The sequence below is a fragment of the Carcharodon carcharias genome, chromosome 15 (genome assembly GCF_017639515.1).
Source record: "Carcharodon carcharias isolate sCarCar2 chromosome 15, sCarCar2.pri, whole genome shotgun sequence".
NCBI classification, from domain to species: Eukaryota; Metazoa; Chordata; class Chondrichthyes; order Lamniformes; family Lamnidae; genus Carcharodon; species Carcharodon carcharias.
Window position 1 is genome coordinate 13258361 of NC_054481.1, and position 15139 is coordinate 13273499.

The 15139-nt window shown below is 40.2% G+C and overlaps 1 protein-coding gene across 11 annotated transcripts in view; it reads right to left on the reverse strand.

Annotated features, from left to right (window-relative positions):
* clec16a (C-type lectin domain containing 16A) overlaps positions 1-14778 on the reverse strand; it is a 290561-nt gene extending 275783 nt beyond the window's left edge. For 5 of the 11 annotated variants that reach the window (XM_041207286.1, XM_041207281.1, XM_041207282.1 and 2 more), the window contains exons 1-4: positions 14264-14778; positions 7646-7774; positions 3409-3542; positions 1776-1924 (exon numbers count right to left, since the gene is read on the reverse strand). In XM_041207286.1, coding sequence (XP_041063220.1) covers positions 1776-1924; positions 3409-3542; positions 7646-7774; positions 14264-14406 — 555 coding nt within the window. In that variant the 5' untranslated portion in view covers positions 14407-14778. Of the gene's footprint in view, positions 1-1775; positions 1925-3408; positions 3543-7645; positions 7780-14263 lie in introns of those variants that run through there. The other 6 variants (XM_041207278.1, XM_041207280.1, XM_041207276.1 and 3 more) reach the window with 3 other exon arrangements.
* Positions 14779-15139: the final 361 nt, after the last annotated feature.

The window sequence follows — 15139 nt, forward strand, 5'->3', positions numbered from 1 at the left end:
AATAACAAGCAGAGCTGGTCACTTCCACACAAGTAAGGAGGCAGGGAAAATTCTTGAATTAAGCACATTGGTAATCTCAAACCATGGTCCTACTAGCCGGACAGTGAGAAGCAATGCCAGATTCCTCAGAACAAATTCTACATCTATCACATTGGTCAAGGGAGGGAGATGTGTGTGAAAGAGAGAGGGGAAAGATTTGTTTATAAACTTCAGAATTATCTTTCAATGCTAACTAAAATGGCTAGAACCTCTCACTGAGAATTCCATAAAAGTCAAAAATTATTTTATAAAGTTATATCATTGATAGTTATCTTTATACTTCTTCAAAATATGGTACTATTCACCATATCGTCATTAAGTAGAAGAATATGAAAGTCTTGCTTATTTAACACTTAACAACAGAGTTACAACTGAAGAAAAGTTTAAACATTAACTATCGTTTCAGTTATCAGGAAGATTTGGGAAATAGCATATAATTAAACGTTCATCCTTATATGGTGTTTTTACTTTAAATATTAATTCTGCATGAAACAGAACAAAAACTAAATAAGGACAACCCTAATGAATAAATTTTTATGGTAATTTACAATATTTCCAGCATGCAATATATATATCAAATACTAAAAAGTAAAATCCATATTTGTTCAAAGTCACTTTTAACTTCCACGTATGCTTACAAAAACTAAAATCACCATTTTAAAATAAAAATTCCATGCTGTATCATGTTCCAGTATATTACAAACTTTCAGTCAATACTTTTAAAAACTGGACTCAGACTATTAAAATGGCCCCTGCAGATCATGCAACCTTTGGCCTTTTGAACTCCAGGCAATCCCAGGTCTCAAGCAAATACCTAATTAAATTTGGACATTCACAACTATCCAGGGAATTCACACATGCCTTTGTTTAAGGATGGATATCAACAAAAGAATGATAGAATTCCAGCCAACCTCTCTCTCTGTTTCACCATGGACAAAAGGAAACACTGAAACTCAAATGTGTGTAAGATGAATATGAATGGATCTTATCATCTTCTATTATATTATGATATTTTCCCTCATCCAAACTAGGCTGGATGAATCTCAAGGTATCAAACACAGGATTATTGGAGTCAACAGATAGATCACTCTTCTTGGAAAAAGGTCTTTGAACTTGTGGAAGTCACATGATAAGGGAACCATTTTGGCTGTCTGCCTTTAAATTAGCAGACAGGGAGTGTTCCACCGAAATCCATTCAACTAGCAAGTCATCCAAGGTAATAAACAGCAATACCTTGAAAGTGGGAGATCCTAACCATGAGAAGGACTCTTCACCCAACCCCATCTGTTCCAACTTAGAGCACATCTGAGAATGAACCAACCTCCTGGAAATTCGATTACAGGAACCCTGGCAGCTTTCTAAGAATCCTCCACTTTACAAGAACTTTACCTCAACTACAAAACATCACCTTCATCTAAGACTATAAGCCTTCCACGCAAGAGACTGAGGTAATTATAAGTTGTAATGTATTGCTTTACCTACAACTGTATCCAATCTTCATGTTTGAGAGTGTGTGTAAGACGAGTGAGTGAGATATCATATTTAAAAATCTGGGATAAGTGTGATAATAAATAACCTCCTTTATTTTAAAACTCACAAAAAGCTTGTGGCTGGAATTATTCAATTGAGACACACACTCTGAGGGAAGGAAATACAAACCCCTTACATACAAACATACTGAGCAAGGGCAGAAAAAAAAAGGAACACAAATTCTGTCCATGACAGTTGGCTCTTACCTCATTGTAGAAAAAATGCACCGTATGATTGTTAAGTTTAAGGGAAAGAGTTTTCAAGAAGGAAATGTAATATGCCATAATTTCCTCATCAGAGAAGTCAAACTTGTGCACAATGATAGAGTTTACATGGTTATTAGACAGCAGATAATCTGTAAGAGAATGATAACACTGTAAAAAGTTTGAAAAACTAGATTTTTCAGTCAATGGAAACTCTGAGAACATGAATATCTGTCCAAGCAATCAGTATCTCCCATGGCCGCAGACCATGAAGCATTTAATGCTCAAGTTGGGAAAAAAAGTACCCTATGCTTGCAATTTTGAGTATTAAGATTTAAATATAAACAAGCGACTGCATTAAAATCTGCTAAATCCATCACACCTCGAGTCATTCCTATTGATGCAGGGATACAGGAGTTTTCTTTAAAAAGGCATTTGTTAATCAAACAGAAACACAATTTTAACTTCAAGTTAAAATTAACAAGGTTGTATAAAAATTGTTTCATGCCACTCCTTGTGCGTGCAGTGCATACACACATTTTGTTTTTATTTATTGAAAATAAATGTGTGCTTTCTTAATTTACTGTGCCTTCAACTTAAATGAATTTTGAAGCCAACTAATTATCTCACCTATGACTTGTTGAGAGGCCAGTGCTTATCATGTCACAAGAAAGATTCTAAATTCTAACACTTATGATACCGAAGAGAGGAGACGGTGAAAAATACAGAGAAAGGCTGTTTATTTCTTCATTCTGTTTTGATTTATTTTAATTTAAAAAGTATAGTTTTAAAAGCAAACACCATCTTTGGTGGAAAACAGCTGAGAGGGGGAGAAGAATGAGGGGGCCTTAGCTTTTTGACATCCTTCCTTTGCAGAGCTGGGTTAAGAGAGTGGATAGGGGTTCAGATGAGCCGAATGATAGATGAGCCAGGGAAGAGAAGGATACAGGGGTTGACTGGGTAATTCAGAAAGGAAGAGATAGGGGGAGTTATAGTGGTGAGGGGTTGGTAGGAAGGGGAATATGCAGTAGCAAGGTGAAGGAGCAAGGTATTATTTGGAAGCATGGGGGTGGGAGAAGCACAAGTGATTGGGTGAGGGGAACACAGCCTCTGAGAGCTACATTTTCTCCATAACAGCCACTCCAAAAGCAACCGTTAACCATTGGCGACTTCTTCCTCTACCACAACAACCTTCACTTACTGCTCAAAAAAGAGAATATTAGCAGAGCACAGAAAGAAACAGAAGCAAAAGAGGGCAGAGCCAGACACAGACCAACATGAAGATGTCAGAGATGGGTAAGTGAGAGACCATTTTCTCTGATTTACCACAGGCAACTTCACAGAAATCAAGTAGTGATTTATAAAGGATCAATGCCAAACATAAGGAGTCCCTGGTGAGAGAGCGGTCCCTTCAAGAATAAGATTAGTGGTCATATAATAGAAGGTGGTAAGGTTCATAAGTGGAGCAAAATGAATAGTCCTTTTTTAAACTTCTTGATGTTGTGAGGAAAATAGTCTCAATAACAATTTAGTTTACATCTCCCGTATTCATCCTAGATGCACACAGCTTCAGAGATGAAAAGAGACAACTAGTACAAATTTGATGTATAAAAATTACAAAAGAATATATACTTACACAAAGAGGTTTCATGGCTAATATTTTCAAACAGGATATTGATGGTCTGAAGCAGCTGTACACAAACATAGCGCCCGGATTTCTGGCGCAAGATATTTAAGAAGAAGACAAACATGTTTTTCTCCAAGAAAAAGCTGAAACAAGATGTGCTTTTGTTAGCATTCAAACAGAATGTAATCAGCTATTTCACACATTGGCAAGTTGTCAATGCAAATCCACATCTACTACTCCAAGACCATCCTCGAGAGATTTACTCCACAACCAGCCAGCTCCCTTAAAGCCCTCTCCTCTCCCGTCACCTCCATCTGACCTCCAACATGCAAAGTCCATGGACTCCTTACCCCAGAACTGAGACTATCCATCTAGTTGCTTCTACTGCTTCCATTCTTTCCACATCATCAAATTTCCCTGACCTGGTCATGAACCCCTACCTCCTTCTAGTTTCTCTGCTGTCTTCAATTTTCTTTCAAAAGCACAATCATTATCGCCACTCCTCAAAAGGCTGCCCTTGCAAGCTGACACCCGATCACCAACTTCTCTTATCCTCTTGCAAGTTTTTAAACATGTCACTTCCCAAATCCATGCCTACCTATCTAAAACTCCATGCCTGAATCTCTCTAATTAGGTTTACATCCTTGACACAGCACAAACAGTTCTAGCCAAAATCACAAATAAGATCCGATATTACTGTGACCCACAGTGCACTATCCCTCCTTATCCTCTCTGCAGTCTTTCAATGAAAGGCCACACAATCCTCCTCTAATGCCCATGCTCTAATGCCCCTCTTGATGGTTCAGCATAGTTAGAAATTAGGCCAGGTTGTTTGATCGTATCCAGAATATCACCAGCAATGGGTTCTCTTCCAACACTGCAGCATTACCTTAGGACTTCCTCAACGATCCACCATTGACCCCCCCCTCCACTCCACTTATTGATCATTATGCAGCCCTTTGATGACATAATTCAAAGACATGTGGATCATTTTCTATAGGTAAACTGAAGACACACAGCTCTACTTCTCTCTCAACTCCTCCACAATATTTGCAATGTCAGATTGATCAAACATATATGGATGAGATGTTAAACATTAGGACGACTAAAATTACTGCCTTTGACACAAACTTCTTCCCACAGCTTCCAACTCCATCTTCTCCCAGCCAGTTTCCGGCTGAACCAGATGGTCACAATCTCTGCGTATCACTCATCCCCAAGCTGAGCTCTCAACCCATAACCTCTCCATCACAAAGACAGCCTACTTCCACTTCTGTTACACTGTCTTGATTCCACCCCTACCATGGCACACCTGATGCTGAAAATATCATCCATGCACTTGTCACCTCCACATGCAACTATTCCAATGCACCCCATTGCCAGTCTTCTACCCTTCACAATGTTCAGATCATCCAACACTCTGCAATCCAACAGAAAGTCCCACCAACCCACAATGGTTCAACACATCAAATTCTTTACAAATCTTATTTAAATCCTGTCCTACGCCTAAAGTTTTCTCCAATTCTATAAGACCTCTTCATTCCTCCAACATTGACCTTTTTGGTCATCCCCCCTCCCCCTTCCTTGGCAACGCATTTGACAGTAATGCCTTCACCGACAAATGAATCATATTCTGGAAATCCATACATAAACTCCTCGTCTTCTCAACCTTCACACCACCCCCGCCCTTTAAAATCCATCTCTTTGGCCCTCTAATATCAGCTTCTATGGTTTGGCATCTATTTAAATCTGATTATGCCTCTATGAGCCAAGTAAGGACATTGCTCTCCTTTAAAAACACTACTGTACATAAATGAAAGCTGATCTTGTTGATGAAAGAATAGGAGCCACCGTAGGCCAACAGAATTGTTATCTTGGACAATGTTATGTTGCTAGGCATTTGGGGAAAAAAATCTGAAGTCCCTATACCAGTAGAAGTGTTACTGTTATCAATGTAGCATATTAGGCAGGCATATATTAATGTCTATTTCAGTTGCGTAGAAAGTAAGGTGGGGGGGGGGGGGGGGTGGAGTGGGTTTGCCACTGCTTTTGCAAAGGTGACAGTGATCCATCTTCTAAAATTGCTGTTATGGAAGGAGTTCCAGGATTTTGACCCAGCGATGGTGAAGGAACAGCAATCTATTTCCAAGTCAGAATGGCATGTGACTTGGAGAGGAACTTTCAGTTTATGGTGTTCCCAGGTATCTGCTGCCCTTGTCCTTCTAGGTTATAGAAGTCACAGATTTGGAATGTGCTGTTGAAGGAGCCTTAGCAAGTTGTTGCAGCATATCTTGTAGATGGTACACACTGCTGCCACTATGCATTGGTGGTGGAGGGAATGAATGTTTAAGGTGGCGGACTGGGTGCCAGTTGAGAGGGCTGTTTTGTCCTGGAAGGTGTTAAGCTTTGAGTGCTGTTGGAACTACAATCCAGGCAAGTGGAGAATATTCCATTACACTCCTGACTTACACTTTGTAGGTGCTGGTACAGTTTCAGGGAGTCATAAGGAGAATTGCACACCACAGAATACCCAGCCTCTGACTTGCTCTTATAGCCACAGTATTTATGTACTGGTCTAGTTGAGTTTCTGATCAATAGTGGCTCCCAGGATGATGATGGTAGGGTATTCGGTGTTGGTAATGCTATTTAATGTCAATGGTAGATGGTTATTCTTTGTCTTGTTGACATTGGTCACTGTTTTGTATTTGGATGTAAGGCGTGAACATTACTTGCCACTTATCGGCCTAGGCCTGAAGGTTGTCCAGGTCTTATCGCATGATACTTCAGCGAAGAAGAATTATGAACGGAACTGAACACTCTGCAACCAACAGCGAACATCCTCATTTCTAACCTAATGATGAAGCAAGGGTGATTGATGAAGCAGCTGAAAATGGCTGGACCTAGGACACTGCCCTGGGGAACTCCTGCAGCAATCTCCTGGGAGAGATGACTGACCGCCAACAACCATAGCCATCTTCCTTTGTGCTAGGTATAATTAAAAGCAGTGGAGACTTTTCCACCTGATTCCCAGTGACCAGTTTTACTAGAGCTCCTTGATGTTACTCTCAGTCAAATGCTGCCTCGATATCAAAGACAGTCAACTCTCACCTAATTTCTGGAATTCAGTTTTTTCATGCACGTTTGGACCAAGGCTGTAATGACATCTGCAGCCAAGCAGTTCTAGCTGAATATCGGTCAACAGGTTATTGCTGAATAAATGCCACTTGATTGCACTGCTGGTGATACCTTCCATAGCTTTGCTGATGACTGAGAGTAGACTTAAGGGATGGTAATTGGTCGGTTGTATTTTGCGAATAGGACATACCTGTGCAATTTTCCACTTTGAGTAGATGCCAGTGTTGTAGCTGTACTGGAAAAGCTTGGCAAGAGGTGTATCAATTTCTGGTGGGCAAGTCTTCAGCACATGATATTTTCAGGGACCATAAACTTTGCTGTATCCAATGTGCTCAGTCATTTCTTAACATCATGTGGAGTGAATTGAATTGGTCAACGACTAGCTTCTATGATGGTGGAGAACTCAGGAAGGGGCCAAGATAGATCATCCACTCAACATTTCTGGCTGTGTTGGCTTTATGGTTCTGGGTAAAGCAAGACTAGTCAGGTATGAAAGTAGCTGCTGGTTGTTGGAACTCAGGAAGATAGTGTGCTGAAATCGCTGTACTTTTCTTCCCAGTATTGAGCAACTGTACATTTTAGTACTTTACCATGTTGTTCAATAAAACTAGGCTAAATTACTGGTGAAAGCACGATTATCTGGTATTAAAATCCACAAGACACTTGCCTTCAGAAAGTCAACCACACTAATCAACAATGCAATATTCTATGGGCATGGTTCACAAGGTATAACACAGGGTAGCAGCACAGCATTGTGAAACATGCTGGTTCATGTCATGATAGGACACAGATTTGTGCCCACAAATCTCAAGCAGGGGAGTTCTAGTCTTGCCATTAAGGGACTCATAAGGAAAATCAAAAATAGGGCTGTGCTTTTGAAGACTACAATACAGGCAGCATTAAAATCATGTGAACAAGTTGCCTACCTGGATACTTGTCAGCAAGTCACACCTGAACTAGGTTTCCAAATCTTTTGCTATTTAAACAATAATTTGCGAGTGAATTCTCACACTGAAGCCACACAAAATATATTTGCCCATGGATTAATATAGAACTTACTTCATTATTGTTCTACCCAAATGAAAAACCATGAACATAAATCATGACTTACTCAAAAACAGAGCTGTCATTTTGATCTCCCCAAATAAGGATTTCTGTGATAGAACGAATGGTCTCCACCAGCAGGTTACGATTACTGTCCGTCACAGTTGTGTTCTTTGTTAAGACATGGTACATGTACCTAAGGAAACATCAATATTTAAATGTTAATTTATACTACAAAATCACATACAAAACTGCAAAAGATCTGATCATATCCAGATTACTAGGGACCTAATTGATATCTCTGTATCCCTGTGAAATAACATAACTATTATAAAATTGAAGTGTTGAAAATACATAGCAGTCTTTTCAAGCTACAATCAACACTGTATATACTACAGTATACACTAAAAAATATAGGCCCAGATTTTGCAGTGGTAAATGACAGTGCAAACCATCAGCATTCGCCTCACTATTCCACTTCTAGAGTCTGCACATGCAGAGTAACATGAAAATCCAGTAGTTGTTATGAGTGAGTGTACTTTATTGCCGCCCCAACACTGATCTGCTGAGCATTATAGTTTGAAGTCTTGGTTGCTCATTTTTTCCCCCCCCATCTCTCCTGAGGAAAATTACCTGGCCTTTACATTATGTCTTTTGCCAGTTGAGCCAAAAGTGGAAGCCATACAATTAATTATCCAATCTGGACTTTACGCTCAGTGGCAAAGTGACAGCATTTGCCAGTGACCTTAAAGAAAGCTCCTCAAAGATCCAGTGATCCGTGTGGCCCAGAACCCCCCTTTCCCAATGGCAGTTTAAATCTGCTGCCAAGTCAAGGGGATGTCTTGACGTGCAGCAGTAGTAATGTCAGCAAGATAAGCAGCCAATCATATTGGAGTATTCTCCGACTACACAGCAGGCAAGTTAAGAACACCAAATCTCTTCACTTTTAATTTAAATTTTAAAGGTAGCAAAATAAATGATTATAATTGAGTTAAGGTCAAAGAAAAAAGTTATAAACAAACTTTTAAAAGTTATTTGACAAATATCTGGAATATATCATAATGGAGAAATCTGGCATTCCACAAATATAACATTACTTTTTCAGGATCAATGGGTTTTTTTTAAGCAGTAATTGTGAAGCTTGTATTGGGTTAAAAACCCAGTTATGACTCACTCAAGAAGTTGTAACTTTTTCAATGATTTTTTTTTACAGCGAGATTAACGGCATAAAAGTGGAAGTTTTTGACAATTTACTGATTGCTTAGATTGAACTCCAAGGGCACCTCAACAGTTGAGCCTCTGAAGGAGCATCGGCTCAATAGAATGCTGACAGTTCTGCTGCAAAATCTGGAACTTTATTTTCTGATATATACTGTAATATATATCAGGATAATTGTAGCTTGAAAAGGTTTCTATAGCTTGTATATTTTCCAACCTTCATGTCTATTATAAGTATGTTCTTCCACAGGGATATGGCTGCTCATTGAGATTTTACGTTCTAAAATGCCAATGTGTGGAAAAGGAATGAAAGATCCCAATTACTGGGTAACAGGCATTTCCAAAGACTGTCAATACAAGTTGCTCCGTTTTCACCCATAGATATTCTCCAGCACCACTAGGTGGAAACCAAGCAGTTCACAGTATACTGCATTTATTTATTCAAGCAGAAGCAAGATAGCTTGAATTTCTTAATTTGGATCACACCCACAGAAAACATAACGAAGAAAAAAAAGCATATTAATTTCCCACATTGGGAAGAAAGGATAATTAGCGTTATGATGTATATGGAGGTCTTGTTGCAATATGAACACACCACTGCAGCAGTTCAGATTACAAGGAGTGAATGTAATTTAATGAAGGAAAATAACTACATTTTATACTCTGATCTGTAGTTATATCGCTGACTCATTATGTAATGTCATGCATGAAAAGTTACTTTGGAGATTTGCAAGGGCCAAAGGACCTTCAATGGAAGGGAAGGGAAAAATCATGTTTAGGTATCATGCTGCCTTTTTAGTTTTGTGCCAAAGTGCAACTCATTTCACAAACCTGCTGTGGGCCAGAATGGAAAACTACTCTGACGTGCACTCCACCGATGAAGGTACCATTACAGAATAAATTTCACTCCTTCAAATACAATTGTGCAAGTGCTTATTTAGATGCACAATCATTCTGATCACAGATTGCAAAACATTTCCATTATGAAAGCTGCCGTGTTATCCTTTAATGCTTCTGATATAGAGTTATATTTACAAACAGCAGAAATCGTTTTCTTCTTAAATAAACAACTGTGTGCAGACTGCTTTAAAAATGCTGCTTTATCAGTGCTCAAAACTAACTTCACTAAAGTTTCTTTTTTAAAAAATGGCATCGCCAACAGTGAAACACCACCACCACATACTGTCCTGCCTTGTGTTGGTACATAATTTACAGAAGTAAAGCATTGGGAAACTCTATTTTCTGCGCTGGCAATTATGTACTACTAAGCAATGTTTTAAAATTTGCAATTTGTATAACTGCAAAAAAATTAAACAAATTAACTTGTGCAACAGTTGCTCCTTAAGTTGCATTAACACACTAAAAAAGGTACAGCTATTTTTCTTCAAGCCATTTTTAAGACTCTTCTCTCTATCTCTGCCAGTCACAGACCTGTAATTCAGGGGAAATTTTCTAGCCAGGTCAGAAACAATTGATGTCCAATAAGCTGCCTTTTGACAAGGACTTTCCTTTCAAAGAAACATTATACACTTTTGTAAAACAACATTGGGTACATCAATTCACGTATGGTTTGCCCAAAGGTTCTTAGCTCATTGTCTGCTGATGCTTCAGCCTGAGCTGTTTTCTTGGCAGTTTCTTTCTGTGTTGGTTTCCATTGTCTTCCACTCTCAGGGGCAGGGCAAGGAGGCAAGTCCCAAGTGTACCTCAGCTGGAATGGGAATCGAACCCACGCTGTTGGTGTTATTCTGAACCACACACTAGCCATCTAGCCAAGTGAGTTAAATGGCCCTCTCACAGAGTAGATATATCTTATATTTAAAAAGAACTTGCATTTATATAGTGCTTTTCACAATCACTAGACCTCTCAAAAGCTCTTTACAGCCAATTAAATACTTCTTGAAGTGTAGTTACTGCTGTAATGTAGAAAGCGCATTAGCCAACTTGAGCACAGCAAACTCCAGCAAATAGCAATGAGATAATGACCAAATAATCTCTCGTTCTGAACCTGTCTGGCCAACATGTGACTGTAGTTGACTTTTAACTGCCCTCTGAAATGGCCTAGCAAGCCACTCAGTTCAAGGTCAACAATTAGGGGTGAACAACAAATGCTGGCCTTGCCAGTGATGCCCACACCCCATGAAAGAATAAATAAATTTGTTAATAGGGGCATAGAGTGCAAGAGCAGGAAGGTTATGTTGAACTCGTAAAAGGCATTAGTTCAGCCTCAGCTCAAGTATTGCATCCAGTTCTGGGCGCTGCACTTTAGGAAGGATGTGAAAACATTGAAGAGAGTGCAGAAAAGATTCACGAGAATTGTTCCAAGGATAAAGAACTTCAGTGAGGAAGATAGATTGGACAAGTTGGGAATGTTTTCCTTGAAGAGAAGGCTGAGAGGAGATTTGATTGTGGCATTCAAAATCCCAAGGGGTCATTTCAGGACAGGGAGAAACTTGTAAATGGATTGAGGACCAGAGGGCACAGATTGAAAGTAATTGGCAAAAGAAGCAAAAGTGACATGAGGAAAAACCTTTTCATGCAGTGTGTTTAAGGTCTGGAATGCACTGTGACTGTGCTGGAGGCAGGTTCAATTGAGGCATTCAGAAGGGCACTAGATTTATCTGAAAAGGAAGAATGTGCAACGCTACAGGGAGAAAGTGAGGTAATGGTACTCGGTGAATTGCTCTTCTGGAGAGCTGCTGCAGACACAATGGGCTGAATGGCCCCCTTCTGTGCTGTAACAATTCTGTGAAAAAAAATTGTCAGGAACGGAGAATTTTAGCTATGCAGAAAGACTGGATAGGCCAGTGTTGTTTTTTTTTGGAACAGAGCAGGCTGAGGGGAGATTTAATTGAGATATATAAAATTCAGGGGCCTAGATAGAGTGAATAGATAGGACCTGTTCCCTTAGCAGACAACAGCTAGGAAGCTAAAATTTAAAATAATTGACAGAAGGATTAGAGGGGGGTTCAAGGAGAAATTTTTCCCAATCAGAGGGCGGTGGGAATCTGGAACACACTGCCTGAAATGGTGATAGAGGCCGAAATCCTCACTGCTAGTAAAAGATACCAGAATATGCACTTAAAGTGATGTAACCTATAGGGCTACAGACCAAGAGCTGGAAACCACGATTAAGCTGGATAGCTTTTTTTTGGCAGGTGCAGACAAATGGGCTGAATGGCCTCCTTCTGCACTGTATATTTATGTTTCTAAGCCAAACAGCAGGACTTTAGTCTTATTAATGTTAACGTGAAGAAATTTTTGGATCACCATCAGTCAGCAAATTTACAATCCTAGAGTCAAAACCAATAACAGAAAGATAGAGCTAACAGTTAGCAGCGGTAATCCGGAAGATGGTCAAGGGACAAATAGGAATCAAGCTATATGAAGCAGTGCCATGGAGGAGAGACAATGGAGGAGGATGGAATAGTCAACCATCAAGAAATAACAACTTGCACTAAAATAGAATGATATCACAAAGTTAAGGAAGCTAAGTTCTTTAGAAAGATGTAATCAAAAAAGAGGGCACAAACCAAACAAGTGGGGTGATCAAAAGCTTGGTCAGAGGTGTGCTTTAACTAGGTAGGAAATAGAGAGACAGAAAAATTGAAGGAGGGAATTCTAGCATGTGGGTATTGGTGGTTGAGGATACAGCCAGCAGAGGTAGAGGGTGGATGCCAAAGATATAGGAATGCAGAGCTCATAGAAGGCCATAAGCATGGAAGACGTTACAGAGGTGGGAAGGGGTAACGCAATTAAATTGGGAGTTGTTGTATGTCTGCAAGGATAGGCTGATACAGCAAGCAGTTGACACAGGATAGGATACAGCAGCAAGGTTTTAGGAAAGCTGAAATTTGATGAAACACCAGCCAATGGAGCTCTGGGGATGAGGCATAGATTAAGGCTTCAGCTACAGATGGGCTGAGATACAGCCTGTAGGAGGTAGGTGATGTCAGGAAGTAGACAGTCTTTGTGATGAACATATTAAGTAAGAAGTTCAGTTTATGATTGAATGGCCAGGGAGAATTATAGAATTGTTGACAAGGGCACAAAGTTTTGGCAAGGACCAAAGGCAATGGCTTTTTGGTTATTCCAAAGTTTAACACTAGGAAGTTGCAGCTCATCCCAGACTCAATGTCAGAAAAGCAGTCTTTCAACACAGTGGAAGGGCCTGATAGGCAGTGGTGAAATTGAGTCATTAACCTACATGTGGAACTTGATAGCCACAATTACAGACATTACCAAGGGGCAGCACATAGATGAGGAAAAAGAAGATCGCAAAGATAAATTCTTCAGTTAAATTTGCAGGGACAAGGAGGAAAACCATTGCTGTTTTCAAAATTACTTATGTCCTAAACAGGTTTTCTATAGTGGAGGGTAAAATATAGACCAAACATATCAAAGGTGCTGTATCTTTCAGCATCAGTAGGGCAAGTATTTTTTTTTAAACATTGTTACTCATGGGTTTAACTACAGCTGTGTTTAGGTTATGCGCCATCATAGTAAATATCAGAAATGGCCATCGAGCTCCTGGACAACAATTGCAAGTAATTATAGTTATATAGCACGAGGGACTGGGAGACTCCAGTAATGGGTAGAATTACAAAACAGTGAAGTGTAGGACAAGTTTTAATTTAATATTTTTCACTGCTGTTTTCTGCTAATTGAATGCGTGGCTTATTCTTTTAACATAATTAGCATAGCAGAAACCACAGAACTCTTACGGTGCAGGAGACGACCATTTGGCCCATTATGTCTGCACCAAAGATTAGATTTTTTTTAAAAAGAGCTCTGCATATGCAAGTAGCCAAAGTGTCACTTACACTCCATCAGTAAAACTGGAACTAATATTTTGTCATATACTTGATTCAACATGAAGCAAGGTCTAAAATAATCTTTGAATGCTTTCAATGAAGATTAAGTACAGTACTGAAAGTCAACTATTCCCCAAAGATTTGGTCAGTTTATTTATTCCTACTTCCCACTGTGGCATGTGTTTAAAATCACAAGTTTCCATCACACAGAGCCTATCGTCAAGCGTCAGGAGATTATAGGATTCAAGTGGTTTTTACTCGTCAATCTATGGCAAAAAGCAAGTGTTTACTAATCGATAGATTAGTAATTAGAGTGTATTTAAAATAAAACATTTCAGCCCTTTTTATGCTCCCTATCTTTCATATAAGGTCCATAATCACGTTTCCAAAAACTTTCATGCAGCAAACCAATTTAAATAAAACATGCTGCCCTGGTGCACCTATGGCTGCTTCAGAAGCGACGGGAAAGAGTGCTTTACACAAAATGTGAAATTAAGAAGTGGGCACAAGTAGAAACGTCATTAAAACATTTAGCATGTCCCTGTGGCAAAAGGCCTGAACCCGAAGGCCTCGTCCAGCCCGGATATACTACTCTACGCTGTCAGTAAAACAGCTCCAGGGGTTTCTCTGGCGACAATTTTCACACCGTCACTCACTTCAGATGCTCCAACGAATGAATGTTTCGAGGGGACTTCCCAGCGCTCCCGCCAACCCAGCTTCTCGAACGGCCAAACATCACTTCTCTAGACACTTCTTTCGCACATACTATTTGCGATACACTAAAATATGCCAGTGACATTCAAACCTATCACCAACATACTGGCGGAAGAGGCGACAGACGCAGCAAACGCTCTGGCGGGCGAGGGGTTCTGGGAGTTGGAGTACGTTTTCCGGGTCAGCGAACACAAAGAGACGGAAGTGCGGCTTAGAGGAAACTACAACTCCCGGCGGTCTTTGCGATCGTCCCAAATCGACTAAATATGTTTTTCACGCAGTTTCGGTTTTACCGTCGCTGGACGAATCCGGGAAGAGCGTTATCAATGAACAAAAATGTTAAGATGTGAATGATGTTTTTTTTTTTAAATACATTTTATAAAGTCCAGGGCAGTGGTGACGATGACGTCTACCGCACGCGAAGATTCGCCGTGAAAGATGCCGGCGCGGGACAAGCTGTCCGGTTTGCTAAAAGGGGCGCTTGCAATGGGGCGGGGCAATGGCTATGTCGTCGTGAGAGTGTGGGTGAGTGTCCTCATGTGAATGACCACAGGATTAACCAATCAGCGGCCTGACAGTGTGAGCGCAGAGGAGGCGGGGTCTGTGCATTTTATTGCAGGGGCGGAGCAATAGCTGTGTCGTCGTGAATGAGGACAGGTTTAACTATCTAGCCCGCCGGCAATGCCTTCACGAAGGAGGCGGGGTCTTGTATGGGTTATGTTTGAGAGGATGTGGGACGGGGGCGGGACAACAACTGTGTCGTCACTTGATTGACGGGAAGTTTCGCCATTCAGCAGCAGGAAGTGCACGCGGAGGAG